The sequence below is a fragment of the Dermacentor albipictus genome, unplaced genomic scaffold (assembly GCF_038994185.2).
Source record: "Dermacentor albipictus isolate Rhodes 1998 colony unplaced genomic scaffold, USDA_Dalb.pri_finalv2 scaffold_13, whole genome shotgun sequence".
Taxonomy (NCBI): domain Eukaryota; kingdom Metazoa; phylum Arthropoda; class Arachnida; order Ixodida; family Ixodidae; genus Dermacentor; species Dermacentor albipictus.
In genome coordinates, this window is record NW_027225567.1 from 10,548,026 (window position 1) to 10,568,837 (window position 20,812).

The window sequence follows — 20,812 nt, forward strand, 5'->3', positions numbered from 1 at the left end:
TCTGTTGCGGCGATAAACCTGGGTCAACGTCGACGACGGGTATAGATGGCATCGTATCGGTGGTTGATTCCTGTTTTACAGCAAAGCAGTGTTGGACGTGGTCCATTTCGTCGAAGTACGCCACAGCGGTGCCTTTACTGATGTGCCGGCGTTCATTGGTAAAATTTGTCAGTAGTACCTCTGTGCGACCGCCGATTAGGCTGACGATACCCCGAGCGATGGCAATACCTTGATGGAACAGAAGTGCAGTTAGTTGTTCGGCTACACCGTCCTTGTCAAACTGTTCTCCGCAAGTTACGGAGACAAGACTGCATGATAGTGGTGGTATGCAGACGTCGTCGTCGGCGACGCGTAACGATGTACGTCGGCGCTCTTCGTCTTGGCTCGTGTCTGTACTAGTTGACAAGGTTATCTCGCCGTCCCGTATGTTAACCACGGCGCCGTACTCCCGCAAGAAGTCCATTCCAAGGATGAGTGATCTGCAGCACTCTTTTAAAATCATAAAAGTGGCGACAAAAGCTGTATTTCCTATCTGGAGCCGTGCAGTACATTTTCCTGTAGGTACCATTATCTGGCCCCCGGCATTTCGAATATAAGGGCCCGTCCATTGCATTCTGACTTTCTTAAGCCGGTCTGCCAACTGCTCACTCATTATCGAAAAGTCTGCAGTATGCCGCGACGCCACTGACTGACCTTAGCTACGCGTTCGTACTGGTCCAGCCAGTCTTCGGCGTCTTCGTACGTGTCACCGTGGAAGCTTGAGGGGACTAGATTGTTTTGGATAGTAACCTGTGTTGGACTTGCAATCGCCATTTCCTGAGTCATTGAGGTCGCTGACGAAGTTCGTTGCAAGAGACCGAATTCCGGGCACAGACCTTGCAGGCGGCGGCTTGCACGGTGCACAGGTGTCTCGACGCGTGGATGATGTCTTGAAGGGCTGGACGCAGGGCTACTCGCAGGAGTCGTGCCTATCATTAGGCGATGATGCGATACCCAGCACCTCCACCAGTGTCACGGCTCACTTGAGACAAGAGCGGAGAGCGTTAGTTTAATCTTGACAATTAGAACAAGCGTTCAGTCTTCGCTTCTTCTTCCCTAGCACGCTCGCTTGCACACACGAGGTCGTCGTCCTCGTCGTCAGCGTGGTTGGGCACAGATGGCGTCGCGGCAATATATAAAGCTTAAAAAGCTTCTTTCGTCATTTCTTCACTTGATGGCGCTAGCTTCTTTACGAAAACTGTCCACTTGATGCGGCGCGAAAACAGAAACTCACGAACTATAATACGGCCGCGCACATGTGTGTCGTCTAGTCGAGCGGCTGGGATATGCCGCGTTTCGTCGCCAGGGCGGCGTGCAACGCACTCTTTTCGACGCGCCGCCTATCCAGCGCCGGTTCCCCATAGATTTGTTTCGATGTTCCACGAGAGGCGCCACGGAGCGGCGCGGTGTTCTGCGCATGCGCTACTCCAGCTGCGGCAGGGGCGCGGCGTTGTACTGTAGGGGGACGGATTTACGCCTGACGCGGCGTAGCCGACCTGGCGTGACGGAGCGCAACCACCGCGCGCGCGCGCGCGCGCCGGGTCACGTCGAAGTGTGTTGGCGCCTGTCAGCTGAAATTAATGTAAAGACCTGGTTCCGTTAATGCGCATAGCATTCGCAAACCTGGACGACAGTTCCACCTCCCGCTTAGATATTGCACTCTCCGGCACCCAACTTGGTTTTATATGTAAAAGGCTTTCACGTGCCCACTTGTACAGCTCAAACGGTGTCAAAATCTGCCTTGAGAAAGGCCTTTGTAGGCTTGCCTTGGCAGCTAGCCGTTTCAGGGTGCCACCCAACTCATCACAGGCACTTTTTCCGTGTTATGTAGCAAAAAAAATGCCATGTAGCATCTAAACTAAAATCTTGCTTGCGGTATCACAGGTTTGCAAAATTCTTTCTGTTCTTATACTGGGAAGCAGCCCCATCCGAATAGTAGTGCACATGTTCTACCAGCGGCATGTCTACTTTAAATAGTTCCATCAGCACCTGCTGAAATGTCGAAACAGCGGCAGTCGTATGGTCGAGGCAGTCGGATATCACTACGTACGATTGCACATGTGGTTCATCAGAAGAGTTCGTCGAGCGAGAGTACACTGCAATCGGATGTACTGTTGCTTGAGAGTTGTCCCAGTATATTGACTGAGGGGCGCTCCGAATGAGAAAGCTGTGGTTTTCAGAGAAATCCATTATAACTATGGCTTCTGCAGGCGTGAGAGTGGTCTTCAAATTGTGTAGGTGCCGAGCTTGGTGTTTGCCGGCAAAGTGATGCGATTTTAAGTCGCTTATCATCTCAAGGAGATGGTCTACGAAGTCATTGTGGGTAAACAACATTGTTTCCAATAGGCAGCGCACTCCACTAGCCCACTGACGGAGAGAAATACTTGCTGCCAAATCCCGGTTCAGTGCAGGAGAGCTCAATATCAGCGGTTTGAGCGACGAATCTCCTCGGCAATTGCTGCATATACCGGTCATACAGCACTCATTCGTTATCTCACACACAGTCATCTGAAGGAGCGAATCGATTGTTTGTACAATGCCCAAGGACTGCAGCATCAATTTTACATTTTGGTGGTAAATGCAAACACAAACGGAGTGCGTTCCCGGAGCACCGGCAAGTAAACAGTGACATGGCCTCACGTAGGCTAACGTAGAAAAGCCGCACTTCAGCTCTGTGTTACTTTTCTTCCATTCCTCGTGCGCTTCCTTAAGATTCATTAGCAGCAATCTTTTTTGCTTGCCTCGGACGACGTCTTTCTTGCCTGGAAGACAGACGGATGTATGTTCATCCTCATAGAACTTTATTATACTTCTTATTGTTCTGTCGTCTAGCGGTCTACTTAACTTTGATGTAGGAGAGCCCAAAATTCCTCCCTGTTGCCTAATTTTCACAGCAATGCGAACTTGACTTTCCGATACACCAAAGTACTCAGCAACTTTTTTTCAGGAACATGAACGAGGCGCCAATGCCAGAAAAGAAATTTTTTTGACCGTTTTCTTTCTCGTACGAATCGGTCTCTCACGTCTTCAAGAAGCTTTTTATAGTCTTCCGCAAGTGTGGTGGTTGGTGCCATTTCATAGGCTGCGCTTTGCACTTGAGCATCCTTACTATCACCATTGGGCAAGGTGCCACCTGCGACAGCCGCTTCTTCCTCATGGCGCTTCCGTTTTCCGCTCGAGGTCCTTCCAGTCCCAGCTCGTGGTGCAGCACAGTTTGTTGAGGTGGATGCATTCCCTTCATATGTAGACTCGCATATTGTTTCACAATCTGCCAAGCTCTTATTGGCTGCGCCTAACTGCGCCTAACTGCGCCCGCATTTGGAAACACACTACTTTAGATTGAGGACACAGTCTTTCACCAGGAACCAGCCCCAGGAGAGACACTGCTGTAGCGAGGCCCAGAGATATGACCTACGTACCCCGACGGTTTGACGCATGGTCGGAGAAAGGGTCCGAGCACATCTTTGACGCACATAGAGTCCTGATCTTCTTAATATAGACGTAATAATGCTGTGCGCATACTGTTTCTAAACTGTCCTTGTCGCTTTTCGCACGCAATACCAGAAGACTAAGTTCACGTTCATCTAGGCTGTAAGTTCTAATCAGGAAGGTATTTTTCAATTGTGTCGTCTTATGACAGTCTTTTGGTCCCAGTGAGCAGGGCAAAAGGTGTTCATCTGAAAATAGAAAATAAATTCACCTATTTGAGGGCGAGATTTTATTTATAGTGTGTTGCGTGAATGATGCGAGTGCTCTTTCTGCGTTTAATTTATACTTATTTGTAAATATTTCAATTTATGAATGTGTGAAACATACCTTGTAAATTTGCAGGATTCTCTGGGGAAATTAAGCGGTCGCGAAGTTCCATGTGCAATTGGAAGCTGCTTTATCTGGCACACACCAAGCACAAGCCGCATTGCACTGAAGCGTGCGTCTCTTGGCAATGAAATGCAGATGATCACACCGTCTCCCTTTCGTCTGCGTTGCAGACGATGCTAGCTTTGTCGTCTGGATCCCAGGCCAGCAAGCCTGGGCCGCGGATCACCGAAATCAGTGCTCTGCCTATCTTGACTCGCGTCGGAAAAAGGATGTTGCTGACACGAAAATTCAAAAACTCGTTTCTTGCATTCGAAAAATAACACCTTTTTATAACTTCTCACATGCATAGTAGACATGTAGGGCTATCTAATGATGTAATGCATATATTTTTAGGACGACCACCAAGGCACCTTTTTTTAGCTTGAATATGGAGCTTTTTGCAAAAAAATGGAACTTTACAATTTTTTTCTAAGCGAACGGCTAAACCTTCGATACTTGAAATATTTTTTAGCTGTACTATGTTAACTGGGCTACCAGCATATATTTTATGTGTGACTTCCAGGCTTTTCTACGTTCCGAGAAAAAAACTCAAACTTTGCAATTTTACATGCTTTTGCTAGGGCCAGAACCGATCGAACTATTCAAATATTTATAAAATTTGCAATTTTTGCAGTCACATCGCATTTTTGGGCTGCCACAAACGCAATATGAAGGAGTGGATTATACAGTGTGTCTCTGAGAAAAAATGTTGATTGATGCCGTCTAGCTTAGCTTGGCCGGAAAAACAAATTCTCCTGAAAATTCTAAAACAATTTTGCAAGAAAAAATAAACATGGAGGATGAGTTTTGAACTCCAACAAACACGTGGAAATTTTTCCAGCCATATCTGTGATGGTCGAAAAAACCTGGGTTGATTTGGCGTGGAATGACCCAATAACCATCGTCGTCCGCAGACCGATCCGCCCCGTCGTGTGAATCCAACTTAAGCGGCGAAGACCGTTGCTGCCTCCTGAGAAAAAAGAGCCGTTTACCGTGTCTTCCTCTCGAGGAAATATGTACATATATGTATATGTGTATCCGTATGCAAGGTGTATTTTTTAGCTCGAACACTTACAGAAAAAACAAAGCCTACCAGATTTACTCAAATCATGTCACCACAAATTAATTACCGGCTGAAGCGGTCATCATTTCCAAGAAAAACCAAATAAATGCATTCACAATTTAAACTAGTTACATCAATGAACTTCTTAACTACAAATTTTAGGGCACGTGCTTGTATTGGAAAGTTGAAGGGAATCATTATAAAAGTCTAGTTACGCATTTCTTTATTTGAAGATGGCCACACAAATCGACGTTCGTTCAATTTACCTGATTACGCACGCAGTACCGTGAAACACGGCTCGCGGTGCAACTCCTCTTTCACGTACTATAGTAAAACTAAGCTTCGCCGTAGCTTTCCTGCTGAAGTCGTTGTGCGTCCAATGGGGAGTCACGCAAAGTGTCAGTCGGAATGAGCTCGCGGGAACAAGGAAGTATGACGACAGCTTTATTTTATACCGCGTTTTTACCTTACTGAAGGACTGAACAAAGAAGCGCGTTCGATGTTCGGTCGTCAGTCAACCGAACGCCGTAGGTCTTTGATAGTGTCTTGCGGCGTGATCTTTCGATATTTCTTTAGCAGCTTGGCTAACACCAGCTGGGACCCACGGTGTACTCTTTGTGAAAAACTTTGAGAGCTCATTAAAAGAAATCTATGAAATCTAAATTCAGGAAAGGAGTGAGTGGCTTCGTATGTGCTGAGAGGGGACGTATCAGTAAAAAAGGCTTCCATGATGACTCGCTAGGTGGCAGAGCCCTCTTTAGCCAATAACTGTTCGTATGGTTGGTGCATTTATTTCGACATTGCTCAACTGACGTGGTGGACACAAATACCCAGCTGACAGTATGCGGTAATTTCGGCGTTATGCTAGGAAGAAATCCCGAATGGCACATGGAATATCACTCTTCAGCAGGTATATGGGGACGAAGCAGTATTGAGAAGAATCTTGGAATAAGTTAGTTGGTGGGTCATTTATTTATCGAGAAACCGTTTCTTTGAATGGCGCCAAAAGCATCAGTACCGCAGATATGTGGTTCAAGAGGATGTCGTAGAGTCAGGCGACCGGCAGTACCACATACAGCTGCAAATATGAAATGTATGAGGAAGTGCCCAAATGAAAATGACCGTGGTACTGTGCACATGAAGCCAGAATATGTGAAATTGAACAGGGGAAATGTTTCAGCAAATCTTGCGTAATGAGTTAGGAAAACGGAAACTGAATGCGGCACTTGTCGTTCCTCACACACTGACGGGCGAGCATAAAAATGCCAGACAAACAATTGCTGCCGTATTTCTGTCAAGCATCAGAGGCCATTGCACATTTGTGTGACGCATGATTGACGGAGAGTAAAGTTGGTGCTACTACGATGACCCTCAACAGGAGCGGCAAAGCGCCGATGGCAAAATCACGGTTCTCCTCTTTTTAAAAGTGGGAAGGGACAACTCTTGAAAAGGAAGATAATGTTGATCGCATTTTTGTCTTTAGCGTACCATGAATGCCTAGGCAAACAGTTAACCAAAATTTGCACACTGACATTCTAAAGTGTTCATGCCAAGAAATTTGGCGTGGTGGTATTGATTTCTCATCATCTGAAGAGTGCTCCTTGTTGCATGAAAACACGAGGCCCCACAGTGCTTTGTCATGTCAGGAACACGTGAATAAACACCATATTCCCGCTCTATCACATGTGCCATATTCCTGTGGCCCGTTTCTATTGTTCCTGCAAGTGGAATTGTTTTTGTAAGGGACGCCTCGTGACGATGTCATGCAAAATGCTGTGGCTAATGTGCTGAAGAGCATCCCAGATGAAGCGTTCTCTGCTTGCTTCCATGACCTCCAGAAATGGCGGCAGCTGTGCGTAGATAGCCGAGAGGTCAGCTTTCAAAAGATGGAGTCATTAGTTTGTAAGGTGAATCAATTATTTCTAGTAGTGTTTTTGTCACAGATTGTATATTTGTAACGTATATATGTATATACCAAGTGACCTATTTCACTGTAAACAGATTCCTGGAAAATAGGATTTAGGCCATGTGATGGTGCTTCCTTCACTATTCGCTTTTTCAGCATGGCAGACACCAGATGGTCAAGTAGTGGTGTCGCAATACATTAGCTTCATTCAGTCGTTATTTCACGTGCTAATAATTGGTTTTAACGCAAGCATTGCAAAGGTAGTGCTGGAGGAAGACGCCGCCGGAGGGAAAAGCAATTTGCCCGATTTTGAAAGCACCAATATTTGTTGAGATATTCGCCGGCAAAAATTGCCCTTTCTTTTTTGGCCTCGGTAATAAAACAATGCGCGCAAGCAGCAGTGCCCGCGTTATTCTCTATGTTGTCTCGACACTTAGCAGCGCACTGCGATGATCTGCTGAGGCGTCTAAAACATCGTCGCTTGTTTGCACCGCAAGTACGTCGCCGAGACTTACCCTCGGTGGATAAAAGGATAAGACGCGTTGACCTCAACAAGCAAGCTAAACATCGCGTTCCGGCGTTGTTCGTGCGCCCAGTGTCGGTATCGAAGTGGGAAATGGTGAATTTTGTCGACGAATATCTTAACGAATGTCCTTTTTAAAATCGAGTTAACTTATTTTGTTTTCGGCGGCTTCCTCATCCAACAATACCATTTCAACTTTGGCTCTAAAACCAGTAATTAAAACAGGTAATAAATCAATCTATGTTAATGAAGATGCTGGGACGGCTACTTGATCTATTTAACGTCAGCCGTGCTGAGAAAATGAACATTGAAGAACGAATCATCGAATCCAGAGAAGCCTATTTTTTTATCTATCTCCTTTAGGTTTGGGTGGTATACTTATGTCCATTTGTATTAGGCGATTTCGGGTTGCACTAGCGGTGGCTCACCACAGAGCTGCTAACAGCACTTGCGTACCCTCGCCTCTTAGCTTTCGGACCGGGTGCGTATATGAGACCGAGGTTGCGAATTCTAGAGCCCACACCATCCACAGGTAGCCAAAATGCAAAAATATCCTTTTTCATTCGCTTAACATACCAGTACACTTTCAATAATGTGAAACGTGAAATTCGACCGGAGCAGACTTTTAGTAAAACGTACGCGATCGTCTTCCGCCGTTGTTTAGAGCCAAAATTTAATCTGGATTTCACATGATGCGGCAGTACTTCGGAGTCGAACAAACAAACAACCCTACGAGGATTGCGCAAATAACCTTAAAATGTGAGAAGTTGAAAAGTGCACCGCAATCATAGCCATGTCAACACCGAGCATAGCTTACATATGCCGTTAGGCAAACAGATCGCAAAGAGGCATACTCTGAATTATAGACGAAACGAGGGCCATGTACTTAGAACCTGCCAAATGCTGTAGAACAGCAAATGAAAGCAGTAGCACAGTTACGCCGGCAACTTTTTTATTCTGTTTCTATTTCCAATGTGATGTGTCTAAAAGAGCTTTTGTGGGGTGATCGGTGTAGTCAGTAAAAGAAATGGGGTTGCGGCCGACACGTGATTATTTCTTTGACAAACTCTTCCTTTTTCTCAACTAACGCTTGAGACGGGCAGTATAGCCAGTTTCACAGCAGCTGCAAGGTGCGGTCGAGCTCACCGATTTTGCGAAGAGAGCGAGGTCGCTCATGACCTTGTCCATGTCAGGCACGGGTCTTCGATTGATCCTTAAGATGCGAACCAGAGACTGCTCGGCACGCTCAATGCGATCCTTCGTAAGCAGCCAGCGTGGAGATTCTTGCAGATAGCTGAATAAGCAAGAAGCAGACAAGGAGTTAATTAGAAAAAGCTTGCAGTGTTTGCTGTGCCACACAAACCCAATGAATTGTTTCTTTGCTGTCGAGGCTTAAGGGCATTAGTCAGAGGTGTGATCTCAGTGCCGCTATCAGTGGCACAATTTTTTTTTGAAAACGACAAGGACAGTCATGGTAACTGAGACAGAGTGAATAAAGTAGTAGCAGACTCTTAGGGCTACCCGTCGTGGTGGTGTAGGGGCTTTGGCATTGCGCGGCTAAATTCGAGGGCGCGGGAACGAATCCCGGTGGCGGTGGCGGCGGCGGCATTTTGGTGAGGGCGAAATGCAAAAACGCCCGTGTACCACGCATAGAGTGCACGTCAAAAAAAAAAACACATAGTTAAAAGTAATCTGAAGTCTCCCACTGTGGTGTGCCTCGTAATCATATCGTGGTTTTGGCTCGTAAAACCCCGTGATTACATTCAGAGTCTGAGGGATATAAAATCTAAATATGGCATTGGTATATCGCGCCACCATACCAATTTGAAATTCTGCTCACTGCAGACGAAAAATGAGTCGGAAAAAGTAAAACTCAGCTTCCACAAAAGGTTATTGTAAGGGGTTTTATGAAGTACACGCAAATGAAAAACAAGCATTGGATGCGTAACGGCAATTTGTGTAAAACAAGATTAGCCTCCGTTGAAGAAACATTCGCGAGACAGTGATAACTAAAAAGAACTTGTGTGGGACATATATAGTTTTTTTTTTATCAAAGAGAGGGTCGCATAACGTGACGTTTTCAAGATTTCAAATTGAAAATTCATTCTATACTTGCAGCAGCACTCAGCATGCCTTTCAACTCAGCACATCACATTGCATTGCAGTCATCATGCTTTGACTCCGGTGCATAAGCAGAACAATTGCATTTATATTGTGAGGATTACTGTGCCGTGAAGCCTTATTTTGCTTGCCCAGTTAAATGCGTATGGTGAGAAGGAGCCTCCCTTACGTTACAGTGCTAGGTTTCCTGCCTTTGTCTGAGTTACGTTTTCCGTGAGCCCGATGCTTACTCGAGCGATCTGCCTGAGAAATCAAAAGCAGAAAGGAGTCACTCGGTGAAAAGCGTAACCTCTATGGTCGTCGACGTCGTGTTAACATCACAGCGTCATGTTGCATTACGTTCCGCTTGCGTAGGGCTGTTCTTTGGCTACGGAAACTTTTAAAAAACATCTAAGCTAGCGATACGTCTCATACGAGGCCATAAGGCAAGGATTCATGTTAAAGTTACTGGTGAGTATCTGAGGAACAAAGAGTTGACAGGTGGAATACTCCCTGTTACGCAATCGTTGAAATCATTTACAACAAACAATGGAAGGCCTCAAATGGTAGCCAAAGAGTACATGAGCACAGGAGTGAGCATGGTGGATAGGCACAAATGTGCAGCGTGTGAAGCATTTGTCAACGGTGCTTCATACCCTGCACATTTGTGCCGTTCCAGCATCCTGACTCTTGTGCTCACATACCCTTAGGCTACCGTTTGAGGCCTTGCATTGTTTGTCGTAAATATCCGGACTGCGGTATCCCTCGCCCCTGCTTTCACTTGCAAGTGGAAGTGCTTCACCACAGGGTATGCCACCTGCCCTAACTGTACGACAGACACCGACGTGTAGCATCTGCTTAGGATTTGCCCTGGTGCACGAGATATCTGGGGCCTCTTGCGTAGACGGTCTACCCTTCGCAGTGACTGGCATGCTAACTTGAGCACGCAGATTGAAGCTGTATCTCATTACAGAGCCTTAGGGACTTGCTGCACGACACGGCGTCACACCATTCATCCAAATTGTATCATGAGAGTAGGTATAGGAATACTCTAGGCGCATTTTCGCTGTCGCCATTGCCCTGAGGTCCCGTATGAAGTCCAAGTGTAGTAGTATCATGTTGCGCCACGCGCACCGTGTAATGTGCGCATGAAGGAATGTGTGCGAGGATGAGTCAAGAAGGATGGCATAATAATACACCACGAGACGTGTTTGCATTGAAATACCAATGTCTGCATGTCAACAATGCGACTCATTTAATTTGCACAGCAAATTCCCGGTGTCATATTGTGAAAAGCTCTTGTAACATAGAGCAGAAATAGCGCGAATGACCAAGGAGGCAGGGAGTAGAGAAGGAACGCTCGATGTTCGGCTGGCTGCCTGTGTACCGGTCCCGAAAAACGCCAACCGTCCCGATTCCTGTGCCTTGTATTTTTTTAAGTAATCGCTTAGAGCGTACCATTTACTCTCACGAGGGACAATGGGGCCTTCAGTACAATACGTTAGTAGAAGCTACTGCCTTGCGGGATTTTGCCGCCACCCACCATCATGCCTAGAGACGAAGTTGCTCCCAGTACTGCATTGCTGCAGGAGCGGCCCCGTTTCAGCACTACCGAGAGCCACGCACGTTCTCCGCAAAGGCAGAAGAAGATGTCGACGAGTGGCTCGCCCATTGTGAGAGGGCAAGCCAATACGACCACAGGAACGCTGCCTTCCAACCGAGGAACGCTGTTTTATTTTTGACTTACACGGCGATGGCTTGGTATGACAACCATTCGGACGCGCAAACTACCCGGGCCTATTTCGTCGAGGAGATCAAGAAGTGTTTTGACAAGAGCAAAAACAGGAACAGCGCAACACAGGACGAGTGAGTAAAGAGCACAGGACAGAGCGCTGACTAGCAACCAAATGCTTTATTTGCAGAAGTAGCATATAAAGACATTGAATGTGACATAAAGAACAGAAAAAGAAGAATAAAATCGTTAATCGATTTTAGCGATAATCGTCAAGCGATTATCGTAAAAGCGATAATCGTCAGGCCAAGAAGATAATCCAGTTCTTTTGTTGAGAGTTTGGGGGACGCAGAACTGACGCACGCGTCGCCACTTTAAATATGCCAAATGCCTCAGTGATTTCCCGTGCACGCTTTTCACTATATGTGCCAATTATTTCGCACTCCTTAAAGATCAGGGTGCAACCACACGTGTTACACTGGGCAGCCAGATAACTGTACGGGTTTCCTTTTAGTGAAGTGGTATGTTCACGCAGGTGATCATTAATGCACCTCCCCGTTTGCCCTATATAGCAACGTTTACAATCAAGCGGGATTTTATAGACGACTTGCGTTGTACAGTCAATAAAGCCGCGAGCATGATTCTTATAGAAGCTTTAGCGCGAGACAGTATCCTCTCTGTTGACTATTTTGCACAACGTGCTCAGCTTATTAGGGGCATTGCACACCACCCTCACTCATGCCTTGGCCGCAATTTTCATAATGTTATGGGATACACGGTGTACATAAGGAATGACGGCAACTCAAGATCTCGAAGGCGGTGACGGCATAGTTTGTTTTCCGGCGTTATTTAACTCTTTAACAAGGCCACCAGCAACACTGCACAACCCGCTGGTCAGGTAGCCTGCTGATTTTAGTCTGTTGACTTGCGCTGAAAAGCTCTGTTCAACAGAGTGCTAGCACGAGCGCTTCAGAGCAGCTCGCAAACAAGCCTTGGCGATGCCTCGTTTTACGAGTTTGGAGTGTGCAGACGAAAACGGGAGAAGACCTTTCTTTGAGCGAGGCGAGTAGTTCCAGCACACGTGATGAGGTTTAAAAACAATTCTAATGTCAAAAAACCTTAAACCGTCAGTAGCGGGCTCTTCAGTTGCTAATGTAAAATCCTTCATTATTTCACTGAAGGTGTCAATAATTGTCTTGGAGGTTTAACTCCGTGTCACAAGGGCCAACTGTATGACATACTAAAAAGTCGTCAACAAAGCGAAATATGCTTACGGTCGTCAGCTGTAGGCGAGCGAGTGAGCCCCTGTCATAGCGTGCCAAAAAAATTTCGTAAAGTATGGGTGCGAAACATGAACCTATACACACTCCCTGCTTTTGAATTAAAAGCTTATTGTCATGACACATGAATGTGGATTTTAGGTAGTAAGTGAGCATTTCCATGAAGCTGCCGACACTCGTTCCACAGGCATTTTGAAACCTAACTAGCCCCTCACGCTCTCAACAAAAGAATTGGATTATCTTCCTGGCTGACGCTTATCTTTTTTTTTTTTCTGTTCTTTATGCCACATTAAATGATGTCTTTATATGCTGCTTCTGCAAATAAAGCATTTGGTTCCTAGTCAGCACTCTGTCCTGTGCTCCTCACTCGCTCGTCCTGTGTTGCACTGTTCCTGTTTGTATTTTAAAGATCAACCAACGAGCCCCATTGAACACACTGCTTTGGCAATTCAGATGCTCAGAAGAAACGAGCGGAATAAACGTTAGCTGAGAGGGATGAGGTCCCCGGAGAGACTTCCACTACCTTTTCATGAAAGTTATGAAGCTCTGCAAAACGGCAAGCCCTCGAATGTCAGAAGAGGATAAGGTGGGACACCTTTTAAAAGGAATCGTGGAAGATCAATGTTCCAACTTTTCAATCATTTGAAACTCTCAAGTTCGGATTCCGTCGAAATTTACTCAATATTTCTGAAAAGCACGTCGATGTATTCATCTTTTCTTTTTATGCGCCTCTTCACACAGCCATTAGAATCCTTCAAACTACCACGTAAATGGAAGGCGGGAAACAATTACCACAAATAATCTTAACTACAGCCCAATATCGCTATCCAGCACACTATGCAAGGTTCTCGAGCATGTCATTTGCACAATCCTTGTTGCTTTCCTACAATATAAATCCTTGTTTAGCAGTCCTCAAAATGGTCTTCGAAGGCATTACTTCTGGAACACACACTTCATTTTCTTCACTAAAAGGTGATAGGAACTTTAGCATACGCTAAAGCGGATGAACGCGAAAGTCTTAAGGCTCACGAGACATTATTAAATGACTTGACATTCTCATTCAAATGCGTTGTTACTTCCTATTAATTATTTTCTCGCAACAAAGGTCGTTGGTTCGAATGCCTTAATATATTTATCCTAATTAACTGTGCCGCAGTTAAATTCGCCTTAACTGACACCAAAGGTCTTAGGTTCAACCATCAATGGTGGCACCATCTATTTTGGTGTCATTCAGCTTTCGTCCTACCAAAGGTAAAGGGATCGATTCTTACCAATGGTCGTGGGTTGGACCATCGATCGTGTCACCATCAGTTTTGGTGCCACTGAATTTTGGTCCCACCAAAGCTCCTGGGTTCGAGTGCCTTAGTTAACTCCAAAGGTCGTGGATTTGACTCCCAACAATGGTCGCGGCTTCGACCATCAATGGTAGCACCATCAATTTTGGCGGCATTGAATTTTGGTCCCGCCAAACATCGAGGGTTCGACTCCACTCAGACATTGTGGGTTCGAGAGCCTTAACTTTGCCTTAATTAACATCAAAAGTCGTGAGTTCGACTACCAAGAAAGCTCGCGGGTTCGAGTGCCCTAATCAACTTTGCCTCAGGTAACCTCAAAAGTCTTGTGTTTGACTCCCACCAACGGTCGTGGTTTCGACCATCGATGGTAGCAGTATCAATTTTGGTGCCATTGAAGTTTGGGGAAAAGCGGCAGGCGAAAATGGAATAACAGTAGATTTAACCAAAGACGGAGGAGACCTAATGCTTGAAAAACTGCCAGCTCTCTCAAGTGTCTATCGACTTCAATGGTCTCAGAAAACTGGAAGAATCCAAGCATTATACTAGTCCACAAAAAGGGAGACGTTAAAGAATTGAAAAATTATACGTCCATTAGCTTACTTCCAGTATTATATAAAATTTTCACGAATATAATTTCCAATAGAAGAAGGGCAACACTGGACTTTCATAAACCAAGGAAACAGGCTGGCGTCAGGAAAGAATATTCTACAATGGATCACATGCATGTCATTAATCAGGTAATGGAGAAAAATGAATAGTACAATCAGCCTGACTATATGGCTTTCATAGATTACGAAAAGGTATTTGATTCAGTAGAGATACCAGCAGTCAGAGGCATTACGTAGTCAACAAGTACAGACCGCTTACGAAAATGTATTAGAAAATATCTACAGAGATTCCACCGCTACCTTATTTATACACAAGAAAAGTAGGAAGATACCTATAAAGAAAGGGTCAGACAAGGAGACCCAATCTCTCCAATGCTATTCACTGTGTGCTTGGAAGAAATATTCAAGCTATTAAGCTGGGAAGGCTTAGGACCTAAGTAAGGATCGACGGCGAATATCTCAGCAACTTTCGGTTCGCCGATGACATTGTTCTGTTCAGCTACAACGCAGACGAGTTAAATCAAATGATTGAGGACCTTAACAGAGAGAGTATAAGAGTGGGGTTGAAGATTAATAAGCAGAAGACAAAGACAATGATCAATAGCCAGGCAAGGGTACAAGAGTTCAGGATCGGCAGTCAGCCTCTAGAGTCTGTGAAGGAGTACGTTTAAATAGGTAAAAAATCGCAGGAAATACTGATCATGAGAAAGAAATACACAGAATAATAAGAATGGGTTGGAGCGCATACGGCAGACAATGTCAGCTCCTAAATGGAAGTTTACCATTATCATTGAAAAGGAAGGTGTACACTCAGTGCATTTTACTAGTGGAGACATAGGGGGCAGAGACTTGGAGTTTGAAAAAGAAGCTTGATAATAAGTTAAGGACCGTGCAAAGAGCGATGGAACGAATAATGCTAGGCGTAACGTCAAGAGACCGAAAGAGAGTCGTTTGGATTAGAGAGCAAACGGGGGTAGGCGATATTCGAATTGACAACACGAGAAAAAAATGGAGCTGGGCAGGTCATATAATGCAAAGGTTAGATAACTCTTGGACCATTAGGGTTACAGAATGGGTACCAATAGAGGGGAAGCGCAGTCGAGGGTGGCGGAAGACTATAGGTGGGGCGATGAAATTAGGAATTTCGCGGGCGCTAGTTGGAATCAGCTGGCGCAGAACAGGGGTAATTGGCGATCGTAGGGAGAGGCCTTCGTCCTGCTGTGGACATAAAATAGACTGATGCTGATGATGATGATAAATTTTGGCTCACGAAAGGTCGTGGCTTCGACTCCAATCAAAGCTCGGGGGCTTGAGTGCCTTAGCTAACTTTGCGTGATTAACATGAAAGATTGTCGGTTCGACTCCAACCACTGGTCGTGGGTTGGGCCATCAATTTAGGTGGCATTGAATTTTGGACTCACCAAAGATCGAGTATTCCACTCCCACCAGAGTTGTAGGTACGAGTGCCTTAATTAGCTTTGCCTTAATCAGCATCAAAGGTCATGGGTTCGACTTCCACCAATGGTCGTGGGCGGCACCACCAATCTCGGTGCAATTAAATTTTGGTGTCATAACGCCCTACGGTCAATTTTTCGATAATGCCGCACAAATGATTTTTCCATCCATGAGGCACCTAAGACCGTGGTGGCGTAGTGGTTTTAGCTTTGCGCTGCTAAACCCGAGGGTGTCGGATCAAATCCCGGCCCCGACGGTCGCATTTCGATGCGGCCAAAATGCAAAAGGGCCCGTGTACCGTGCATTCGGTGCACATTACACAATTGCGCGTAGTCAGAATTAATGTGGCGTGCACTACATCGCGCCTCGTAATCATGTAGTGGCTAGGGCGCATAAAGTCCCACAAATATTTCCTTCAGTAACAGCACACTTTTAGCTCTCGACAAAGGTTCTATTATAGGTCGTGTTTCATTGCGATAGCAATCATATGGACATTCCAGGCACATTTCCGCCGTCAGCATCGCCGTATCCGTGATCAAGTGCGATAACATTGTGGCCGCCTGCCGTAAGCTGCGTGTGCGAGTGAAAGCTTGCGAGGGTGAGCCAACGATGATGGCTCGATTGCGCGAGATTAAGGGGGAGTGGCGGAGAGCATCGCTACGTATTCGATGGCTAGACGCCGAGGGCGGCAGGACGACCGGCGCAAGGGACAGACGACCCACGCAGCGCCAGGAAGACAATGACGTTTATTCTTTCAGCGGCACGCTTTTTGAGCCTAAGCAGCCAGTCATGGGGTGGCAAAAATAAAGATATCGCGGCGAGCGAGGCAATCTTATCTGCAGATTCCAACGTAGAATGCGACCAGTACTGCGAATGTTACAGCATGGAGGTGGTGAGGAAGCGCGCCGTCTTCCATCGAGCGCAAGGCACCGGGGGGGAAGAGGCGTTCTAGACCGGTGGTGGCTGCGCGTGACGCAGCCGCGCGGGCCCTGTCATGTAAAGCGATCAGCAACGGGGACAGAGTGCGCTGAGTGGTGATAGTTTCATGTGCTCTGTATTGTCACCCCTTAGTTCGCCTTGAAGCGAGAGGCGGCACGAAGCTCAAATTTCTCGCTGCTCTGCCGCGATTCCTCACGCGAGCATTTTGACAGCTAGTGTCCGCCGTCATTGAGCGAGATGTGTTCATGTTTGCTTGTGCGCTCGTGACGCGATGCTTGTTAATTTAGTTAGTAACTTAATGACTGCACATTTATACGGCCAATAAAACTACTTTCTTTGCTTTGTATAGTTGTCTAATTATTTTATATCGAAATACATGCTTCGCCTTTCGTACAAAACTGCAACTTTCGTTTAGGTATTTTGCCAAAGCCTTCGATGAAGTGCCACATCAGCTGCTACTTTTAAAGCTTTCCTTCCCTCTTCCTTCAACATTCCACTACTGCTGCTACTGTCTGATGATATATGGGGTTTTATGGCGCAAGGGCCAGGTATGGCCAAAGAGAGCCATGTCTGTGGCAATGAGTTTGCAGTGTAATTATGATTACTATGAAGTTGGGGTGACGTGGCTGTAAAGGGGCCTTAAAATATACGCTCTAAAGTGCGTAAAATCTGTATAATGAAATTATGGCGATGACGTATGACTAGTACTATGAACATTTAGATGCATTTAAAGAGAATGATACGATAGGTAAAATATATCACATTATAAGAAATGCTAGAGCACTACTGCCTCCTTAGAGCCCTTGAAACACAAGGGCCTGGAGGCATATGTGCTATGCAAAACAATTATCGCAGTGGCATCCTCTGGAGAGAGGAGGCGCTACGAATGCATGGGACTAATAACATGTAAGACCACCTCTCTGAGGAAACATAGGACTGTGTCTGTATTAAAAAGCGGTTCTGGAGCAAGAAACATTGCAGGATGAAGAGGAATGTGCTGTCGGTATGCTAAGGAAAAATGTCTCTTTCTCTCAGATTCGGCTTCCCGACACTCCAGGAGGAGGTGGAGTACGGTCAGCCTCTCCCTGCATCTACCACAGCTTGGAGGCTCACTTCCGGCGAGTAGAAAGTTATGGGTGCCAAATGTGTGTCCTATTCTTAGACGACAGAATAGGACATCTGTTCGCCGTGATTTTATTACGGAGGGCCAAGAACCTAACTGTGGCTTTATCACATGCAGTTTGTTATTTACTTCTGCGTCCCACATAGGTTGCCAGTGGTTTCGTAGTTTCCTTTTTAAGAAAGGCTTCAGGTCAGTGACAGGGACCGAAGCAGTAGGATTAACTGCATGCAATGAAATTGATGTGGCCATCTGGTCCGCTAGAACGTTTCCCTCGATGCCCCTGTCCAGGCACCGAGCATATAATCACATGCTGGTCAGATATATATGCTTTACACAGTACGGAGTAGAGTTCATTAATTACCGGATTTTTGTTGTTACAGAAAAACATCAAGGCCTTCACAACACTAAGGGAGTCCGTATATATAACTTATTTCTGGAGTTTTGATTTAATTATATGCTTTACAGCCGACAGCAGTGCGTATAGACCTCAGCCATAAAGATACTAGTTTCCGGATGCAGTACATCGGTTTCCGAGAAGGATCGACCGACGGCTGCATAGGACACTCCGTCGTGTGACTTCGATGCGTCTGTGCTGGAGTTCCCGGAAATGCATTTGGATTTCTATCTATGCAGCGTGTTTTGTAACTTGCATGAAAGATATATCGCATTGTAACAGCTGCCAGTCCCAAGGAGGTAGCAGCTTGGCTGGATGCATTAGGTGAAGCTCGAGGAGAGGATCATGCATTTCATGACTAAGCTCCCTCACACGCAGCGAGAAAGGCTGTCTTACGGAGGGACGATTGTGAAAGAGTGTAGCATATGTCATCTCTTTAATGGTATCAAGAGACTGATGTTGAGGATTAGAGTGTACTTTCAGAAAATATGTTTGGCTGATATATGTTCTCTGGAGATGAAGTGACCACTCATTCGGTTCTGCGTATAAACTTTCAACGGGACTTGCCCTGAAAGCGCCCGTGGCTAAGCGGATACCTAGATGGTGAACAGGGTCTAGCATTTTTAGCGCACTCGGGGCGGCAGAATTATAGATCACGGCACCATAATCTAATCGCGAACGAATCAAGCTCTTATAGAGATTCATTAGGCACTTCCTGTCACTACCCCACGTAGTCTGGGATGGAAGTTTCATTAGGTTCATTGTTTTCAGGCATTTTTCTTTAAGATGTTTAATGTGGGGGACGAAAGTGAGTCTATAGTCAAGTATAACACCTAGAAATTTGTGTTATTTGTTTACAGGTATCTGTTGGCCACATAGTTCTAAGCAAGGATCTGGGATCAGGTCTCTCTTTCTTGTAAAAAGAACACAAGAACTTTTGTTAGGATTGATCTTAAATCCATTTTTGTCTGCCCACATTGACACTTTATTCAGGCCATGCTGTACCTGTGTCTCGCATACTGCGAGGTTCCAAGGTTTGAAAGCTATTTGAATGTCGTCCACGTAGACAGAGTAAAAGATGGCCGGTGGTAATGAAGCACGAAGCGTGTTCATCTTCACGATAAAGAGCGTGCAGCTGAGCACGCCTCCTTGGGGTACACCCGTTTCTTGGGTAAAAGGACGTGAAAGTACATCGCCGACTTTTACCCGGAATGTACGATTGGACAGATAGCTTTCTATTAGGTTAAGCATATTACCATGGATGCCCATTTCTAACAAGTCTCTTAAGATTCCGTAACGCCACGTTGTATCATACGCTTTTTCCATATCGAGAAATATCGATAGGAAGAACTGCTAAGGTATAAATGCGTGCCGGATATTTCCTTCAACACGTACGAGATTATCGGTTGTGGAGCGCCTTTCTCGGAAGCCGCACTGATAAGGATCAAGCATTTTGCTCTGTTCAAGGAAATAAATGAGTCGCCGATTTATCATTTTTTCAAACACCTTGCAAATGCAACTTGTGAGGGCTATCGGGCGGTAACTTGCCACTGAGGGATTGACAGTGCGATTGGAAGCACCCAGAGCTCAGTTTTTACATTTTCTCTGTAAAACCGACGCATATAATTTAAATGATACGAACACACGTACATTCACTCATGTGAAAAAAAAGAAACAGAAAAAGGAGAAATAAGATAGAAAGGTAGGTAACCTATGAATACAAACATGCGCACACTGAGCGGCGTCAACAAGGAAGGGGCGTGAGAAATATTAGTAGCAAAGGCGCAGCCAGTGCAATGCAAGGGAGAGGGGTCAAATGTTATCCCAGAGCATGCGAGGGGTTGCAGCTTCGTAAAGAGTGCTTCTCTTGTTCTTTGTTTGACGGTACAGCAACTTTTGTAAGACCACGAAGACGGTCAATACACCCACACCTGGTTACATGACACCCATACTGTGACTCCCACTATCCTCTGAGTTCTGCTAATTGCCTCCCACTGCATTCTTTGCGCAGGTATTATTTTGGGATTGCGGGCAAGCAGTTCTTTATACTAAGCCCATGCGTGCATAAAAAAAACAAAGTTGCAGCTTCGCCCGAAAGGCGAGGCATCGATTGCGATAGCAAATTAGTTGACAGCTATAATAAGTAAGGATAGTAGTTTTTTCGGCCGTGTAAACTTGTAAACATAGGAACACGAACTAAATTAAAGGGACACTAAAGCGAAACAATAAATCAGTTTAGACTAATGAAGCATTGCTTGAGAACCCTGGAGGCAGTCATTTGAAAAAAATAGTTTATTAGATGAGAAAATGAAGGTCCAAGTATCAGCATTTGAATTTCGCGCCGAAACCCCAGCGCAGGTACGTCAGCGTGACGTCAGGGATACCAAAGTATGTTTTCGCCTTTGGGCCGCACTGGCTGAATAAAGGTTCCCGAAGCTTGCCATGCTTAATATTTGGTTCTTTTAGAACACAATGTAGTCAATCTGTACCGCTGTAT

General features: G+C 45.6%; 1 protein-coding gene across 8 annotated transcripts in view; it reads right to left on the minus strand.

The window, feature by feature from the left end:
* Positions 1-20,812, minus strand: part of LOC135915697 (organic cation transporter protein-like) — a 268,323-nt gene that overhangs the window by 88,730 nt on the left and 158,781 nt on the right. For all 8 annotated transcript variants that reach the window (XM_065448831.1, XM_065448830.1, XM_070528580.1 and 5 more), the window contains one exon: positions 8,536-8,683. In XM_065448831.1, the coding sequence (XP_065304903.1) occupies positions 8,536-8,683 (148 nt within the window). The remainder of the gene's footprint in view (positions 1-8,535; positions 8,684-20,812) is intronic.